The sequence below is a fragment of the Nanorana parkeri genome, unplaced genomic scaffold (genome assembly GCF_000935625.1).
Source record: "Nanorana parkeri isolate BGI_ZX_2015 unplaced genomic scaffold, ASM93562v1 scaffold716, whole genome shotgun sequence".
In the NCBI taxonomy this organism is placed as follows: Eukaryota; Metazoa; Chordata; class Amphibia; order Anura; family Dicroglossidae; genus Nanorana; species Nanorana parkeri.
In genome coordinates, this window is record NW_017306984.1 from 75,812 (window position 1) to 96,045 (window position 20,234).

General features: G+C 42.1%; 1 protein-coding gene across 1 annotated transcript in view; it reads left to right on the top strand.

Annotated features, from left to right (window-relative positions):
• ALG9 (ALG9, alpha-1,2-mannosyltransferase) overlaps nt 1-20,234 on the top strand; it is an 86,009-nt gene that overhangs the window by 27,258 nt on the left and 38,517 nt on the right. The window contains exons 9-11 of the mRNA XM_018564028.1: nt 2,497-2,619; nt 5,020-5,174; nt 14,327-14,456. Of these exons, the coding sequence (XP_018419530.1) occupies nt 2,497-2,619; nt 5,020-5,174; nt 14,327-14,456 (408 nt within the window). The remainder of the gene's footprint in view (nt 1-2,496; nt 2,620-5,019; nt 5,175-14,326; nt 14,457-20,234) is intronic.

Below are 20,234 nucleotides of genomic sequence, written 5' to 3' on the forward strand. Positions count from 1 at the left end.
GTACTCGCCCAAATGCTCCGATACCTTCCCCAATACTGGAACTTCTGGTCAGCGGAAGATTTCCTCTGACCGGCAGTGCCGTAGGGGAACATGGAGCCATCTTCCCGTGCAATCAGAAAGCGGGGCAGCTACTAATGACCCACCCCGGTTTCCTGATTTGGGTGGGAAGCCGGCTTCCCGGCCAATCAGGCCATTATTCCCCGCCCGGTTTCCTGATTGGCTGGCTCGATGCTGATTGGCTGGGAAGCTGGTTTCCTGGCCAACCACGATCAAGCTGGCCAAACAACATGGAGTCGGCTTCCCTGGCAATCAGGAAGCTGGGTAGCACGTAATTACCTGCTGCCCTGCTTCCTGATGGCATTTAGCAGGCTTCCCGGGCAAACAGAATCATTGCTGGTGCTCGATACCCAAAAACCTATATTGGTGCATCCCTAGTTTTGATTAAAGCAATTTTTTTGTATTGGGACAAGTAGATTGTCATGAGGGACAAGTAGATTCGGCCCCCACTTTAGCCCTTGGAAAAGTAGTTTTTTTTTAAAATTTTCCACACCCCTGGAACTACAGAAGCAAAATGGAATATTGCAATATACTGTATGTAGTAGTATAAGCGGTACAGCAGTTCTGCTTAATGTTAGTAGATATATACTGTTCAGACCCCCAATATGTCCAAGTCAGAGTAATTTTATGCAACCATTTGAAAATGCAAATTCCGGGCTAATTGCATATCTACAACCTATGTTGGAGGCATGAAGATTTATAGTGCATGAGGGCCAATACACACCGCAATACATGTCATGACCCATGTCATAACGTGCCTTACTACACTGCACAGCAATGCAATATACATGTGAAATGCAAAGATATTTGCACCCCAATGCAGTACTACAGTGTGTGTACTACATGTGCACTATATAGCACCACAACACACAGATGCATATGCTCTGTGCATTGCTTTTTTTCTGCGTGGAAAAAAAAATGTGTAGGAACTGAGTGAGTGAGTGAGCTGCCTAACTCTAATGTAAAGAATCAGGTGCACTACACTACAGTGTATGCATGTTATGGTGTAAATATGCTCTATGATATATGCAGTTTGCAGATTTATGTAAGTTATTAACCCGTGCTAAAAGTAAAATGGACTTCTTTGTCCAGGGAGAGAGCTATTTGCACATATTTCCCAGGTAGCATTGTCCAAGGGCTCCCTACCTGTACCATAGAGAAGTACATTTATTTACATGTTTTACAAAAAAACATTGCCCACTACCAGGTAAGTAATTTCCTTTTACAGGAGATACTGGGAGATAATTGACACCAAGCAGGTGGAAGATTTTTACTCTATTCCTATTTCAGTAGTAAATGTAACATGTTATATTTCCTGTCACTTTCTTTGCCCATGACAGTGGTCAGCAGGACAAATAGAGATAGAAAATATCCTTACATCGTATTTTTATCCTTATTTTAACTTTCATAATGTATTCAAAACCAAATCAAATATTTTGCTTTTGATACACTTAAAGTCCTTAAAAGTATGTTAAAAAGTGGAAATGCCCATCTGACTGAAAGCATTCTTTCCTTTTTCTTGACGGATGTGATCATGGAAAGCTCAGTGATTGATGGCTGTTGATCCTAAGTGTATAGGATGGCTTTTTGAAGTTGCCTGTCACTGGCACCTTTTCCAGTCATGTCTGCAGTACAGACAGCCACAACTTAAATTGAAGTTGTGAGTCCAAATCTGTTTGGAGTGAAGAATGGTGAATTTGTATCTTCGCTTACTCTCTCTGACGATTTGAAGTGATGGTTGAGAGCCCTTGGGTGCTGAACAGGAGTCTGTGAAGTTAATGAAAACCTGCAGGCGTTTAAATGTGGTGTACTATAGAGCCACTCTTACACTCGCATTTGCTGTTTTCTGTCTAGCTCAAATAAGTGCACTTGACATGTTCCATCGCACATCAAGTGTTTAATCATTTGTTACAAGAAAATATATGCAGAACATTTTGTTAGCTCTTGTTGGTATTTGAATTAAATATGACCTGTCCATTACAACATCATAGTCTTGCCATTAGTTTAGTTGAAAACCTACAGGTTTAATCACCTTGAGACAGTAAGAATACGGTAAAATTAATTGTGACGTGGCAAACATTGTGTAGTGCACGGCTGGAGAAATCCCAGGAGCAAATTGGGTCTGTGCGCCTGAAATCCACCCTAAACCTGAACTTTGGACAGCAGAATTTGGATTTGTTATCCTGTTCTGTTTCGGCTTGTGGTCCAGCCAAAAAGCATAGCCATATCCTCAACCATTAATGCAGCAGAATACACCTACAACCTGGTCATGGAACAATGAAAGAATAATAGCATATTGAAGAAGTTCACCCTAATTATATAATTCATAAATGGCAGCTTGGGGTGGAGTTAACCTTTATTATTATTGGTCATGTAGTCATATTTGTGTAAGAATACACAGCTTGATATTTAAATGGGACTTGCTTTGCTTTATTTCAGGAACAGAACCCTGGCCCTTCTATTTCATCAATGGCTTTCTCAACTTCAATGTAGTCTTCATTTTGGCCCTGCTAGCTTTGCCCCTGACATGGCTGATGGAGTACCTTTTGCAGAAAATTAACAGTAAGTGTTTATCAATCCCAATTTTTTTTTTGTGTGAAATATGTAATTCCTGAATTTTTAATGAGGGATCATCTAGTATTACTCACTTTTATGGACTCTTGGGGCTACCCCCACTTATTACATGTCTTGGTGCACGTGGAAGCACTAAAAAGGTATAGACTGTATATCCTGTATACAAAGTGAGGCTTTAAGGCTGGGCACACACCTTACAACCATCGCAAGACTTTTTTCTTGCGATGGTTGTAAGGTACTTAAAAAAAACGTACGATCTGCCTATCTTGCATAGGCAGATCGTACTTGCGATGATCGCAATGGCGAACGGGCAGTGTGCGCTTGCGCAGCTTTTATCTTACGAACATGCTACACACCCACCGAACATCGTACGATGCTCGGCGGGTTTGCAAACATGTTTGTAAGTTTAAAGTCGTGCGACCTTACAGTAGTAGAGGGCGCACGGCTTCCACACACCTTGCGATAATCGTACGATCGTGGGATTTCCCGCGATTATCGTAAGGTGTGTGGGGACCTTAAAGCAGTGTGTAAACCCAAGAACTAAAATGAAATATATTGTAGCATACCGTTCCTTAGATCTAGTGGCTGCATTAAAGGAGAACTATTAGGTGAGTGAAAATCACTCTGCCTCATAGTTCGAGCCGACGTGTGAAAATGAAACTGTCACACGTCGACTCAATAGATTGGGAAGTGAGCGAACACATACCGTTGCTCGCTCACTTCTCGATCATCTTCCTGCAGAGAGCCGTGATTCTCAGTCACGGCTCCCTACAGGGATTCCCCCCCTTCATCTTCCAGCGCTGACCTGGGGGAACAGATGGGGGAGGGGGAGGGTACAGCTGGCTCTGCCTCTAGACAGGCAGAGCCAGCTGTCAATCACGCAGCTGGGTGGATCTCAACAGTAATGTCGGGATCCGTCCCGGCTGCGGTGGTCTCAGTATACCACGAGCTGTAGCTCGCAGTATACTGAGCTTTGGGTCACGGGAGGACGCTAGTATATGTCCTCCAGTGACCCTTAAGAGAGCTATGGGGAAAAACACTTACCCCATAGTTCTCTTTTAATTTTGTTTCCAGCCTACGTGATGATTCTGCCATTAACACACATTCTGTACTAGTATGACCATGCTTATTCCCCAAACTGTATCTATGTAGGAGCAAAGTATTAGATTGCAGAACAGCTCTCCCTGTTGTTCTTAACATGGGGATTCTGTAGTCCTCAGAAAATACTGGGGGCTGTACAAACTAATAACAGTCAGTACAGGCAAAGAGGACAGGGAGTTGTTAGCTTACAACATTTCTGACAAAATCAACAGATATGTTCTAAACTAATTGAGCAGATATAACAATGCCTTGTATGAAATAAACAAGGAGCACTTGAGATAAGTTCCTTGTTATAGTTCTGCATACACACAAAGGATGTAAAAGGAACTCAACACAGATACCATTCAAAGTGACCTGACAGATGTGCCCTTGCAGAGCATCAAATGTACTGCTGTAATATTCAGCACATGTGCACAACAAGCCATTGTTATTGGTTTATAGATGTTCTGAAAAGAAAAAACAAACAGGCTATCAGTAGCATAGATGTCATATATAATAATGTGACAAACAGTTGAGACTTCCAGTGGGCCTCATGTGGTGATCCATCTTATGTTAAAGATAAGTGGTGAGCAAATAGTCACTACTCTTATAAGGTGGAAACACTAAAAGCCCCTAAGCCCTCGTTCACACCTGAACGTTTTGTAGCGTGTTCTACGCTCGACGAACGCTCTACAAAACGCTCAAAAATATAAATCCCATTTTATTCAATGGTCTCGTTCCCACCTTGGCATCTTTCCGCCCATCCCTAACGTGCTACAAAACGGCCCACGCCTGAAAAGGTACAGGTACTACTTTGGGCCGTTTTGTTGCGCGTTTCCATTGGGATACAGCCAAGTAGCCTTCGTAAACGCGCGACGGTCGCACAACTTTTTTACCGCAAATCGCGCTAAAAAACCGCGCGACGGTCGCGCATATGCAATACGCCTAGGTGTGAACGAGACCTAAAGAATACAGTGATGTCTATTTTCCATGAAAGCAGCTATTTTTTATTCTATTTTCAGGATTCTAAGGCACTTGGTGTAGTTTAAAATTCTTGCAGCTGATGTAGAATCGTGAGTGTGTTTCTGTGACAAAGCAATAATGTATTCTGTGCAGTATAAATGTAAAATTAATGTAAAAGTCAATTGTAGAATTTTTGTTGCTTCTGTAAAGGATTTGTCAGAGGCTTCCTTTAGCAATGCATTAAGAATAAATGTACACTAATCATCCTAGCAGCCAGCTTTTTAGAAATGTTTTATACACTTTTCAGAATTGAGTACTGACACCACCATGTTATTGCTCCAGCAGTTCAGAATCTGGGGAGTCCATACTGGCTAACATTGGCTCCAATGTATATTTGGATTTTGGTTTTCTTCACAAGGCCCCATAAGGAGGAGAGATTTCTTTTCCCTATTTACCCGCTGATCTGCTTGTGTGGGGCAGTGGCTCTTTCTGCGCTACAGGTAATGTACTTTTGAAACTGTATCATTAGTGATATATATTGAAAATACATGCTGGAAGAGATTCTATCACCAACGTAAAATGTGCAGGTAAAAGCACAGAAAAGTCCGGTATTTTAAATGCTTAATTGCAGTTATTTTTTCTTTCCCTCAATGATTTCTTTTAAGTTGCAGTGTTCATTTTAACTTGCTTGAAAATGTGAATACACCTGAAGGAGTCCAGTGCCTAGTGTAGCCCCCTCCCTCGTTGCACATCATAGCTCTTTCCTCTTCTAGGAGTGTCTAATTACTTGCTGTGCTGGCCTAGATCCTCCACCCCTCCCTTCATCTCCCTACATAACCTTTTGTGTAGCTGCTGGGGGAGTAGCAAGGGGGACTACTGTAGAAAGTCACTTGAGTGATCATTCTAAGTCTGATGGGGCTGCTCACATGCAAGTTGGCAGCAGTCTCATGCCTTTTGGATATCTACATAATGGAGGCTTCTACGTGTAAATAACATGCATAAAATACATTAAATGTGCATATAATTTTACAGGGAGTTTTTGTTGAAATGATTGGTCTGGCAACAGGGTCTCTTTAAAGATTAACCGTACTAGAGTTGCTGCTTGCATGCTCTGCATGGCATTTTTATGGGATGATTTCCTTATGGTGACAACAGTGGTCCATGCTTGTATATATTAGTTGAATTGGCCACTTGTATTTCCCTTTGGAAGCCCATGTCATGAGAAAAGGCTAGAACACAATTGAGAAACAGGAACAGAGTGTTGTCACCCTGTAACGGTAAGTGTATCAACAGTGACCTTTATGGTAAGATTACAGATATTTTTTAATGAATGCTGCAGATTGAAAAAAAAGGGAAAAAGACTTTGGCAATGACTTTAACATGTTATACCTAAAAAGATTTTAATGGTTAGGTTTAGGGATGCCCAGATACTTTTCGAGTACCAATTGCAGCTGGGACCTAGCTCTGGCACTCCACCACGGTCCTGAAATCATTAGTCTGTATTGTTTTAGAAAAACTGTCACATGACAATAAACAAAAATGTATCAGTACTCATACTTGTAAGTACTCGGCAAGTACCAGTACTCGTACTCGCAAACTGGTATCTGTGCATAACTTTATTTATAAAAACAAAATCATACATTAAAACAGAGATGTACAAATCCCAGGAGCCCCGTGTGCTCCTTACAAATGACAGCTACCTACTAATTTTTGAATTTTTCTCTAGTGTAGTCTTGGAACTCAAAAGTATCGGTACTTGTACCGAGTACTGTACTTGGTATCTGTGCAACCCTAGTTAGGTTAACATATACTGTACTTTAAAGTGTATGTAAAGCCAAAACTTTTTTTAGTTTAGCTCCTATATCAAGGGTCTTGAATATTTTTATACATTTGTTTTCATGTGTAAATTAAGTTAGAAAAACTCTATATTTTGATTGTAAACAAAGGTTACCCCTTCACACATACTTGCAGGAGACACCTGTGCAACTGGCGCAATTGAACTGGATTGAGTGACGCAGGGTCTTTCAGGGACATAAGGAAGTCATTTATTTTAAAGAAAGCTTACACAACACAACATGCAGGATTTCAAAGAAAATCCGTTTTGCTTGCAAATTGCCTGACAAGAGCTCTCTCAGACAGTTTTACATAGTCAGTATTGATTTATTACCTGGTTGTACCAAGTGCTGAGACAGTGTATTCATGTATAAACAGATTACCTTTGTTGAGCACATTGGCTACAAGCCAGCAGACAAGGACTTTATGTTTGTGTGTTTGCTGCAAATTATAGGGTATACATCTGTACTGCCTGGGTTACTGGTTGTTGTTTTAACCATATTTGTTAAAATGTCTATTAATGATCTGCTTGGCTTTGCATTGAACTGTGATATAGTCACATACTGTGTTATAAAGACAAAGGGAGTTATTCACGAAGGAAACAAAGGATCGGCTCTTTTCAGCCGCCGGAGCCCTTCGGTTCAGTCCGTACAGCAGCCGTAGGCGGCCGAGCGGCTCAGCTGAGCCAAAGGCATATGCTTTGGCTCGACTGTGCCGAAGGGACAGTCGAAGCACGGTGAACGGCCTGCCGAAGGCCCTGCAAATGACAGCTGGGTGGAGCCAGCCGTGATCTCATTGCTGGCTCTGCCCAGTTGTAATGACAGATCAGCATCCCCAAATGACCTGGGGATGCTGATGTTTCATTAAACAATAACAGCTGGGCAGAGCCAGCCGTGACGTCACAGCCGGCTTCGCCTAGTTGTTATTCATTCTTCTGGACCGGCTAGAAGACTCTAGCACAGCGGCACTCAACCTGTGGGTCGCCACCCCATCGGGGGTCGAATTTGGATTTGCCAGTGGTCGCCTAGCGGCTCCCGGCCGCCCGGGAGACAAACACTTTCTCCCGGAAAGGTTTACTCTGCTCGATTGAGCAGTGTAAACCTTTCTCTGCTCTGTTGTTTTTTTTCTGACATCGGAGCCGCTGTAAGTCAGAAAAAAAAACTTTCTCCCGGAAAGGTTTACTCTGCTCGACTGAGCAGAGTAAACCTTTCTCTGCTCTGTTTTTTTAATTTCTGACATCGGGGCCGCAGGCTGCCGTCAGTCAGAAAAAACCCCCCACCAAAGGAATGCATAGCTAGATTCCTATTGGCTATTTCATTTTGCAATAACCAATAGCAAACCAGCTATTGCACCCGCCCTCTGCTGCTGCCAATCAGCAGAGGGGGGCCTGAAGTTCTCCATCAGGTCCCCTTATAGTGATTGAAAGCAGCAGACGGCGGGGTGCAATAGCTAGATTGCTATTGGCTATTGCAAAGTGAAATAGCCAATAGGAATCTAGCTATGCATTCCTATGCTGTTTTTTTTTTTTTTAATTCTGACGGCGTACACATAGCACAGCCGGCCCCGCCCACCCCAGGAGCTGGTCACATGACTGTGACCCACCAAATACGTTATAAAGGCCACAGACTTTAAATCCAATTCTTCTAGTTCCAGCTGCAGAGCCCGGTCCTGTCTTTGCCTATAGCAGTGGCTCTCAACCTGTGGGTCGCTGTGTGATTTCTGCTGTGCTAGGTGAGAGTCCTCCTCAGCCCTCTCCTAGCGCAGCAGTGTCGGTTCTCCCGCCACGCCGCCAGATTCCGCCGCAGCAGCCGCTCCTCTGTACAGAGACTGATGTGACTGTCTCGGTGTTCTCTGTACAGCACTGCGGTATAGGTCAGAGCTATATAAATGTATAATGACAGTGTGACCGGCTCAGTGTGGTGGCGGTGCGGTGGGGGGGGCCCGGCCTAAAGCTGTGTAAGGGGCCCCAAAATTTCTGATGGCTGCCCTGATCACACTATGGTAGCTGCTTCCTCCTCCACTGTTTACCTCTTCCAGGTGGAAATCTTCACTGCTGGCTGCTATTGTGCAGTAAACCCTCATTGACATAATATGGACTAAACTGCAGACACTTAGTTTACCCCCAACTAGCAGCTTGAATTACTGGCTTTAGTGGGTATTTTTTGGAATAGTGTTTATTATTACCTCTTTGTCTTACAGCATCCCAGCAATCATTAATCACTGTCCTCCACCCACACAGAACTACTTGTTAGGGTGGCAATTGTTGTGCTGCTGGGAAGTGAAAGTTGGCTTCATGTGCATTCTTTGTCACATGACACAGGAACAGAAAGTCCCATTTGCCTGCAATACACAATGTGTTCCCATCTGACATTAGGTCAGGGAGTAACGGCTTTCTAATTTTCAGTGCCCGTCTGCTGTGAAGGATATAATTAATTAATAACCACTTCAGCCCCAGGTGCCATTTTAAATATGCAATTGGATTTTACTTGTTAAAATATTACTTAGTACTAGGGCTGTTACTGATTCAAATTTTAGTGTTCGATGAATCGAAATTTTTTTAATCGATTAATTTCGAATAATTATAACGCACATACTGATCCAACTACATTGGCCTATACACATACAGCACAGCAATGAAGTAATAAAATTAACTAGGATCACACTAATCCAGCACGTTATTAATCTCACGTGCCCCACTCAATATGGTCGCCGCTTGAGTGGGGCAACTCGTAATAATAACGTGCTGCATTAGTGTGATCCTAGTTAATTTGATTACTTAATTGCTGTGCTGCATGTGTATAGGCCAATGCCTTGGCTGACGCTCGTGCAGAGAGTTTCTTGGGAAAACTAACCGGCCGAAGTGGCTCCGTCAGCTAACGAAGGGAAGGGGGGAGGAGCCCGGTGACGTCACGGGCATCAACGTCACCGGACTCCTCCCCCCTTCCCTTCGTTAGCATTAGTACCTTGTCATTGTCTCACAGGAAGCAAGGGGAGCTTAGTTCCAGGTACTTCACTATGGAAATGCCCCAAGAGTGAAGCCGAGAAAGTACAGGGGCTAGCACATTGGTGAAAACCCAAGGTGCGATGGATAAACCAAAGGAGAGGGCCACAAGCTGGTAATGTTGTTTTCCAGCTGCAAAATGCAGGAAGTATTGATGTGCTGGAAAGAAGCATGTAGGCATCTTTGATGTCTACAGAGGCCAGAAAGTCCCACAGATAGAGTAAAGCAATGACCAACCTTGAAAGTTCCATGTGGATATCCATAACCAAAAGGAATTTATTAAGAACATTTAGGTCCAGAATGCGGCGAATGCCCCCTTTTTCTTTGAGAACTGTATACATATAAGATTTGAAACCCTGTAACCTTTCCTTTTATAGAACAATGGCTATAAGCCCTTAAAATAGAAACTGCGCCAAATCTTTGTGCAGACATTAGCAGGTTTGACAACATGAAGGGGGACAGAGGTAGCTTGTAGCCTCTGATTACCATGTGGACCCAAATGTCTGACATGTCCAGGGAACAGGTGGCTGCAAAGGTTGACAGATCTTCCCCCTACTCTGATATCATTTTTTTAAAGATGTTTTTATTTTTTTTTAAAGTGGAGTTACCCTTATTAGGTTTTGTGTGGCTGTGCTCACACAAAAACACAAACTGTTAAAAGTACTGTTCAAGAATAAGTGCATCTTTGTGATATTCATCATTTTTATACAGCACAGGCCTTGACTGATGTCTGAAAGTATACACTTTCACCTTTGCACTGCTGCAGGTATAGGGAGGAGAGATTAGGAGATGTTTTCAAGTGGTATATAAAAATGATATGCATACTCTTTGCTTATTCCTACAGGCCAGTGATAAACTGGCAAACGGGTCATGTGTATATGGAATACCAGGAATGTTCTATTAAATACAAACAGATGCAAAGAGCACAGTTGTTTAAAGATGACCTTTTCAGGAAATAAAAGAATATTTGGCCTGGACAAACTACTAATGATCCCAGTACAGCTTTCAGTGGACATCAGGGATAGGGAAATGTAAGGCATATATTTGCCCAGCTTTATTAAATAAACTTATCTGTGTTAAAAGTGCACTTACTCTTTAATACTTTTTCTTCTCTTGTTTCATCATGCCCAACACAAGGCTGGGCATTCAGAGCATGATGATACAGATCAATAAATGTGCACTTTGTCAGAACAGTGGATTGGAAAGGTTTTCTGAACACTAACCTTTTCAAAGTATAAGACTAAGTACCAGCACTGTTTTTATATGCTACATGATTATTATTTTCCATTTGTCCAATGAAATTGCTGAAATGAGTAAGGACGCTTCAAGTAGAACAATAAGATGTCTCCGTTTTAGAGCGGAAAATGTCTCACAATAGTAGACCATTTCAGATGCTCAATCATCTGTTGTGTTGTTCGGCTTTTGAGAGTCATAAAGAGCTTTCTAACAATGATCATTGGAAATGTAACCCATCATGTGCTAAAGGAAGCTATTTGCACTTGATGCATGAACTATTTGGGAACGTCAAATTGTTTTAGAATCAATTAGTTCTTTTGAAAAAGTTTCAATTTGTACATTGCTAAAATAATGGGATGCTTAAAGGAGCATTTTAGCAAGAGATACACATTTGATGATATTGGGTTCATTTCTATATTCAGTCATATCCTAATTATAAGTGCGAAAGAAAAAACAACAACCGGACTCTAAAGAAGAACAAAAGCAAATGAATCATTCATGAAATAAAACATGAGCTGTCTGTAACCTTTCCAGAAAGCACAAGGATCCATGTCAAAAGAAATGTGTGTAGATATGTGGGAGACGTTTTGCTCTTTTTCGGAAAAGGAATCCAGTAGGATCAAACTAGAAAGTTTTCATTGGATAGAATATGATTCCTGCTAGAATTGCTTCTGTTAGTTTGCATGGTCCTCTATTGTGCTTCTGTGGATGTAGACAGATGTGCCTTATTTGGTCCAGAGATTCTGGTAATGGCCTACTGCCATATAAAGTGGGTTTGGAGCAATAAGAGCGCAAAATCCAAGGGTGTAAAAGGTGTGGAGACAAATCTTCTATGTGAGATTCAGATAGGAGAAATGAACAAAAATGGGGAACCTACTTGTGGTGCCCGGGGTACGGGCGCGGGGCGGCCCCCGATGGAGGTTCTGGCGGTGCAAGAAGTGGTGTGTGGTGGCCACCAGATACAGGAGTCAGGGCAGAGCGAAGAAGGTCCTATGATCTGGACATGGCAGCTGGAAATTGTGGCATCAGGCGTGTTGGTTGAACAGGGGATCAAAAAAAATGAAGCAGTGGGCAGATTGGGACTAAGGAGTGTGTGTGCCAGAGGACTGGTGGAGAGGCTGCCTCTGTTCTTAGCCGCTGTGTTTTTTCAAAGTGATACAGTGAAGGTGGCAAGCGGCCAGGAAAGGACGTGCACGGGGCGGTGATCGGTAGCTAGTGGTGGAGGAGCAACGCGTTTCGAGGTGATCCTCTTAAGCTCAAAAAGAAGTGGATTGCACACTTAATTTACAGAAATATACCTAAGAGTAAGTTTTGAACAAAGTAATCTATGATATCAATGATAGACTGATTTCCAAAATATGAAATTGCTAAGTCCTGGAAAATTCACTTAAACTTAGTACAGAAATGTGAGAATGGGCAATGCTAATGTGTTTCAAAACGGTGGATGTTCTCGAGCTGGTTATCCTGGTCCTGGCACCAGTACCTACTGAGTAACCTAGGTCCTAGAGCAATCTTTCAAAATGATTTGGTTTTGTTTGTTTTAGTAGTTTTCAAGAAATGAATCTTGCTCAAGTTGGGATATAGTTTTTCCTTTTCTCTTCTTCATTTTTCTTTCCAACTTGCTTCTCCCTCATCTCTCTCTCTATACTTTTAGTTAAGTTCTTGACAGTGATGTTTTAAATACATTAATTATTAAGAATAGGGGCAAAAGAGCAACAACCTATAGCATATTGTAGTTATAATTACAGTGTTAGATGCAGGTGCTGTTGCAACAACCTTCCATGGACTGGTCCATCCCCAATCCAGAAGTACAAGTGCAGGATACACACTGTACTCATCATCATGAATTAAGATATAATAAAGTTCCAAGTGTATCTTACACTTCATCGGACACAGCTTCTCCCCGACACGTTTTATCCTGAAAAGGTGTTAATTGTAGAGACGTGGATATGAAAAAGACTGTGTGGTTGAAGCACAAACAAACTACAAACTACTTGGTTAACATCACTGCAGTATAATAGACGAAAATGGAGTCCATAAGGACGCTCCATAGGCCCAATTCTCCCTGTTAGCTCCTTGTGTTAGGTAAAAACATGAGGAAGCTTTAAATTGTTTTCTCTGTAAGCTTTGCATTAAGTAGCAAGATAAAAAGGAGTAAGCACAAATGCAAAGTATAAGTGGATGTCAGTTGTATGTAGTTATGATAACAGTTCTCCATTTAAAGCGGAACCAAACCCACTGATGTAACTGTATCCCAAAAGGGAACTCAAGTTGGAACATTTCAGCAATTGTTGTTAAATCCTTAATAAACATACCATTGTTTTCTGACGTGTTTTCATTTGTTTGAAGCAATTTCATCAATGTGTATTTACTCGAAGTGTTGCATTGGCAGCTTGGTTATTTTCTCTCAGCTGAGGTCCACAGAAAAGGTAAAACCCTTGTGTTATACTGCTGCCTACAGGGGAGTTGGACACTGGCAAAAAAAAGGCTAGCCCTGTGTATAACCCTTTCCAGATCTCTGTTCTTGCTGACTGGTCCCTGCATCCAATTCTGGCTGTGATTTTACTTTGTCAGACCATATCTGACTGGTCAAAATCCCATTGACCTGATAAGGGAACCGTTGACGAGGGTTATGTCACACATTGCATTTCTGTACAATGGTTACAGTGGTTCAGGTGGATCCTGAATCTTCAGAAATTGTCGCTGAAACCTACTTATTGCTTGGTGTATGTGGGTGTGGTCCTGAATGCATCTTAGGCCAGAGTGTTCTTTCCTTGGGACAAGCTTCTGACTCTAGGCTTATGTTCAAACTCTTCAGAAGTCATCCAACTCTATACGTTAGTCTTAGGGCTGATTGTATCCTCCTATGAGGCAGTTCCTGTTGCCCAGTTTCACTCCTGACTTCTGCAACACAATATTTTGTCCTTCAAAAAGACTGATTCCCTTTTTGTCATTCCACCATATGTAGGTAGCTCAGACAGACCATCGTTCAGGCTTATAGTCTCAAGTATCTGGCTCCCTGGTTTCCTGTTAAGGCACAAACTGCAAAGTGCTTTTTGAGTTTTTTCTTTTTACATCAGGCAACTGTTTTACAGATTTACAAGGCTACCACCTGGTCTTCTGTTCACACATTCTCTAAGTTATTCCATGTTGTCATATTTTTCTCATGTGATGCTGGTCCTTAAGGTGGTTCTGGGAAGTTCAGGCAGTCCCCAGTTCTTGTTGCAATGTTGGGCAGTTGTTTGCTGAACTACCATGAGTTGGACTGCGTTTGGATTTCCTAAAGGTTTCCTGTGTCCTTTTTTGGATGAGAAAGAAAATAGGACTTTTGTATTCACCATAAAATCATGCTGGTAGTAGATGGGATTATACCTTGGGCTGGTCTACAGTTTTTTTGTTTGCCAATGTCCAATCCTATTGTAGGCAACAGTGTAATCCGAAGGTTTAAGACTTTTTTCCTTCCAAGAAAAGGATTTTAGAAGTACAAAAATGTATTTTCTAATGTAGTACAGAATGGCTTTTCTTTGTGTAATCGCAAGTATTGCTGCTAATTTAAGACTTATATTGTTTTTATCTTTCTAGAAATGTTACCACTTCTTATTCCAGCGATATCGTCTGGAACATTACACAGTCTCTTCCAACTGGCTGGCACTTGGTACTGTTCTGCTCTTTGGTCTCCTGTCATTTTCCCGTTCTATAGCTTTGTTTAGAGGTGAGTTAAAGTGACTGGTTCCATTTAATATATTATAATATATGTTTTTTAACCACTTGGGTCTCAGATGCTCTTTTAAAAAGGTGCTGGGATAGCAGGATTTTAAAATGGTAGCTGGTCCTAGTGGCTCCTGCAGGCCCCTGCTAGCACTGAAACTGCAGCGTTAAACCCAGAAGCTTAAAGGAGAACTATGAGGTGAGTGCTTTTCACTCACCTCATAGTTCTAGCCGATCTGTGACAACGAGACTGTCACAGGTCGCCTCAGTAGATCGGGAGGTGAGCGAACACATACAGGCGTTCGCTCACCTCTCGATCCTGTCATGGCTCTCTACCATGACAGGGGGAGGGCTGGATTCCCCCCTCCCCGCTCCAATCCGCCAGCGCTGACTGGGGGAACGGACGGGGGAGGGTACAGCTGGCTCTGCCTCTAGATAGGCAGAGCCAGCTGTCAGTCACGCAGCTGGGCGGATCCCGGGATAATTGTCGGGATCTGCTTCAGCTGCGGCGTCTCAGTATACTGCGAGCAGCAGCTTGCGGTATACTGCGGCGTCTCAATATATACTGAGTCTAGGGTGACGGGAGGACGCTAGTTTGTGTCCTCCCGTTACCCTAAGGAGAACTATGGGGAAAAGCCTTAACCCAATAGTTCTCCTTTGAACAATCAGCTTCTGGACTTGCTACGCTTCAGCTGAAGCGAATGTAAACACTATGCTTCTTGATTGCAGATTAAACAAATGATTTCAGTTGATTCTCTGAGGGTGGCTGCTTTGTACTTTGCCAATGGAATGCCGAAAGCTGATTTGTGAGCCTTGCTCTTTTAGTTAAAGGGTATCTATGGTCAAAAACTTACAAAATATGTATGCCCTATTGAATTTCCATAAGTTCTCTCCCACTCCCAATAACCTTCTCAATCTAAAAGTTTGCAAATGTCCTTATTGAAGGTTCCCATAGAATGTGCTTCCACAATTTACTAACACAATTTCACTCTGTCAGGCCTGTGAATGTACACTTCCTTGTGTCACAACTAACAGAGCCTGCCTACCGACCTACAACTCAACATCTGAACAATGTAACATTATCATTGCTTGCTGGAAACAATTTATTATGGGCTATGTAGTCTTGAGAAATCGAGATTGTATCACATCAAGCAGCAGAGAAAGAGATGTAGAAAGTTGTTGAAAGTGATGAACAGACAGAAGGTGACACTCACTAAATAAAATAGATTTCTTTTAAAGTAAGCTTTGATTGCCTTATGAAAAACAATGCTGATGTTATAGCAGGATAATATGTGCTGTGACTTTAGAACTCCTGTAATGTTTACATTACATTACTCCTAATACATTAAGAAACAAAACCTGTCCAAAGTGTTGTCAGCTATTTTGTCATTGACATTCTGGAATGCTGGTGTGCTCCCACTGTCCTACTACTGAGGGCTCATGGGAACTCTCAGCACCTACAAGTAGATATAGCAAGTCCTTAGATCATGTGACATTGTTATGTTCAGTGCCAATTAATATCTGAAATGAGTTCTTGTGGCTGTGATATTAATGGGGTTTAGTTAATCATACATGATGTCTCAACTCAGTTTGATTTACTCTGCATTGAATGGAGTGATTGCACAACAGGTGGGTCTAGGAAAGGGAGGGAGGTTCTAATCCTTCACCACATTAAAAATAGGGATGCATATTTTTTTTTCCGGTACTCGCCAATACCGATACTGGAAGTCCCATTAAGGAAGCTGGGTGACGAGGAAGCATGAAACAGGCTTTCTGGCCAATCAGGAAGCTGGGAAGTGGGTAATAACTCGCTTCCTGATTGTCAAGCTTCCCGATCAATCAGGAAGACGGGCGACAAGTCATTACTTGGCGCCCAACTTCCTCATTCTACATCACCAGGTGACGAGGGAGCATGGAGACGGCTTCCTGGCCAATCAGGAAGCCAGGCGCCAAGTAATGACTTGCCGTCCAGCTTCCTGATTGGTTGATCATTACCTGCCCCTCGGCTTCCTAATTGGCCAGAAAGCCAGCTCCATGCTTCCTCATCACCTGGTGATAATGGAGACGGCTTCCCGGCTAATCGGGAAGCCATGTGGCGAGTCATTACACACTGCCCGGCTTCCTTAATGGGACTCCCTGGTGCCGATTCTACTTTGGTGCTCAATCCTCATCCCTGCTCCCACGTGGGCCATCGTAATAAAAACAATTAAGCTGTGTACTCTGCAGTATATGTCCAGCATCCCCAAAAAAAGATTTAATTGATGCAGATGGACAAGAGAAGACCCCGCCTGGATTTCCTGCTCTCTGATGCTTTTCACCCACCACATGGGCCTAATAATAGAACCATATTATTTTTCTGGGGTTGGCCTTTAAAAAGTCGTATCTAGGTGTAACATTTACAATATTTCTAATGATGCACAACATTTTACAGATCAGTTTTTATGCATTTTATACTATTTTACACAAGACTTTTTTGTGTACTTTAGCATTGACTACAGTAGATTTCACTAATTGTGGCCATGCATCCTATAGCACATTTTGCATCTGTATACTCTTAGGGATATTTGTGATAAATTCTGTTTTCTCACATAATAGGAAAATATTACCCTAAATAGGCACTAAACAATATAACTTTGACTTGCTATTGCAATAGTGGAGTTCTTAATGCCCATTAGGAAATATATAAACGTGTATGCCTAGACAATAAAATCCCGGTCAAATAGGGTGGAAGCACAATTTTTTTTAACAAACACCTTATTTACTGTCCTGTAATCCCACAGAAGAAAACTATGGTCATTATCTAGATTCCCTTCTTCTCTAATGCCCGTTTACAAGGCTGCACAATAAAGTCAGGCCCGGATTTCCCACAAGGCCACCGAGGCCTCGGGGCGGCAGAGCGCAGAGGGCGGCAGCGGTGACCTTGTGGGAAGTTGCGGGCTCCGGTGTAAGGTGTCCGCCGGCCGCAAACAAAGTTATATAAATACGTACCTAGGGGCCTAATTATAAAGAAGTGCTCTCAAGACCATGCTCTCAAAAATTATATGTATAGTTATTAATCAAGAAACTTCTAGAAAGTGCTGTCAACTGAAAAGCAAAACAATTTAACCAGTATTTTATATGACCACTCTTGTCTTAAATACAGCAGAAATCATCTTTGGTACAGTTTCAGCTCAGGCTTTAGCTGCCTTCCTTCTGTTCGGTTTTCTTCCTTCTATCTCTACAAGTTATCCCATACTTTCTCAGTGATGTTGAGATTGTTTCCCCTTTCTACTTTTCACTGCATGTAGATATTTATGATTTAAGCTGTGTGTGTAGGGTCATTGTCATATTGCAGAATGATGTTGGGACCGATCAGTCAGCCACCTGATAGCATTCCATGATGGATAAGAATTTGCCTGTACTTCTTAGCAGTGAGCAAACCATCAATTTTGACCAAATCACCCACTCCCCTAGCAGAAATACATTACCAAACCTCCTACATGTTGCACTGTTGCCTGCAGACATTCATCCACATACTCTTCTCCAAAACTTTGGCAGACAAACTGCCATGCAAGTACTTCACATTTTTACTAATCAATCTAGAACACTTGGTAATTTTTTTCTGTATCCTAGTGTTTTTGTGATTAGGTAAGTAATTTGGCTTTTTTCCTATCTCGGGGGAATGGCTTTTTGGTTACAACTTTCTCCAGATTGTAGAAGGGTGAACCAGGGTCCACCAGGTTCTGCAGATTGTAGAAGGGTGTACCAGGAACCACCAGGTTCTGCAGATTGTTGAAGAGTGTACCAGGAACCACCAGGTTCTGCAGATTGTTGAAGAGTGTACCAGGAACCACCAGGTTCTGCAGATTGTTGAAGAGTGTACCAGGAACCACCAGGTTCTGCAGATTGTTGAAGAGTGTATCAGGGTCCACAGCTTTCTCTAGATTATAGTAGGGTGCACCACGTTCCAGTGTTTTTGCCAGTTCTGAGCTGACAGAAGTGCAGAGCATTTTACAGTTTAAGTGTCAGTAAGTTTGATGTATTTGTTTATCGGCTGCACTTATTTTTCATGGCCAACCACTGCTCTGCTAGTCCTCAATCTTGCCAGTTTTGCGCAGCAAATCTGAAAACTCCTGTCTGCCTAAACATTTCTGCTTATGAGAGATTTGTTATTTCTCAGTGTCCACCTTGTGTCTTGCTATGCTCACTCTTGGCATGTTGTGAGATTTGAAGGGTAAACCACCATATGTGCTGCACCTCGTCTTAAAAGCACCGTTGTCTCTTGCCCAGTTTAATTCCATCTACACAGCTGTTTTTGTTTCAGTTAATCAGTTTGGGTGAACCTTCACATTGGGGGGATTAACAAAGGCTGACGCACACCAAAAAAGTGTAAATTTCTACATGGATGTTGAATTTTCTTTTCCTGCAACAAATTAATAATAGTGGTGGGTGCAAATGTGTTAATTTGTCACATAGTAGTGGTGCAAGAGATGTTAGTGCACTTACTTTGGCGTGCACCAATATTTTGGTGCAAATCTCAGGTTATCTTTGGCTGGGATCTTCCTAAATTTCCTCCTCCCCCTCCTTCCTGTATTGTTGCACCTCGCAGGCCATCCATACATATCCTTCTCTCCTCTCCTGGCTGCATTGCTGATTGATTGTCACCGTTTCTCCTTCTCACTACAGTATTTATACCACTCTGGTAATGATGTATACTGTATTTTAAAACTTTTTAAATTAGAACATTGGTGCAAGTGCTACATTATTTTGGAGCCCATGATCAGACATTTATAGAAATTGTCACATCGCACTGTTAACATGATTTGGCATGGCTGGTGCAAAACCACATAGACCTTATCTTATAACATTTATAATTTGGTGCATGGAAAATGCGCACTTAAGTATACCACAAAACTGACTTATTTCCCTTTGTTATTTGCCCCCATTATGTCATCTGTTTGCTATATTTGCTTAATTGAGGACTAGGCTGTAAACTGACTAAAAAGGCTCCCAGGTGATTAGTGCACACCCAGTAAAAAAGGGCCTAAGGAGATCATGCATTACAGTGTCTAACACATTTTATCATTACAGCTAGCAGTACTGGGAAATGTGACCTTGTTCAGCTCATAAAGTGCCTCATATTTTATAATCACCTTTTAAAAATATATAGTCTGTATGAGCAGTAAAGTCATAAAAAGTACACCTTTTAAGACTGTTCTCTTGGGCCACTCCTGCTAATTGCCATGCTCGATGTGCTGCAGTGTTGATTCCATAACAACTTTCCAATGCCAGATTAATTACTGGATAATTAAAAAGGAATTAACAGCTCTCCCTCACCACCCACCACCCAACCTCCATGCGCTGGTGACTCTTTCTGCTATCCACATGATGCTTTTTTAGTATTTCTCCCATCATCCATGCTTGTTCTCTGGCATCCCTCCACCACTATCCACACTGCTTTCTGGTATCTCTTCCCCAGTGTTCATACTACATTCTATGGTGTCTCTTTCCACTCCCCCAACACATACACTGTCTGCACTAAATTATTTGGCAGAATTCTGCGTCACTGTAAACTGCCAGCTCCCCGCAATATGTGCAAACTGTGTTTTCTGGTAGGTCCCTGCAATGTGCATACTAAGTTTTTTTTTTTTTTATAAATCTTTTTATTCATTTTGCAGTTTATAATACAAATAAACAGGGCACTAACATAGTGCCTTAAGTACAAATTAACACACAGTACGGCATAACATATGCCCAAAATACACACACAGTACGCATAGACAATCCCCGATCAGCATCCCCC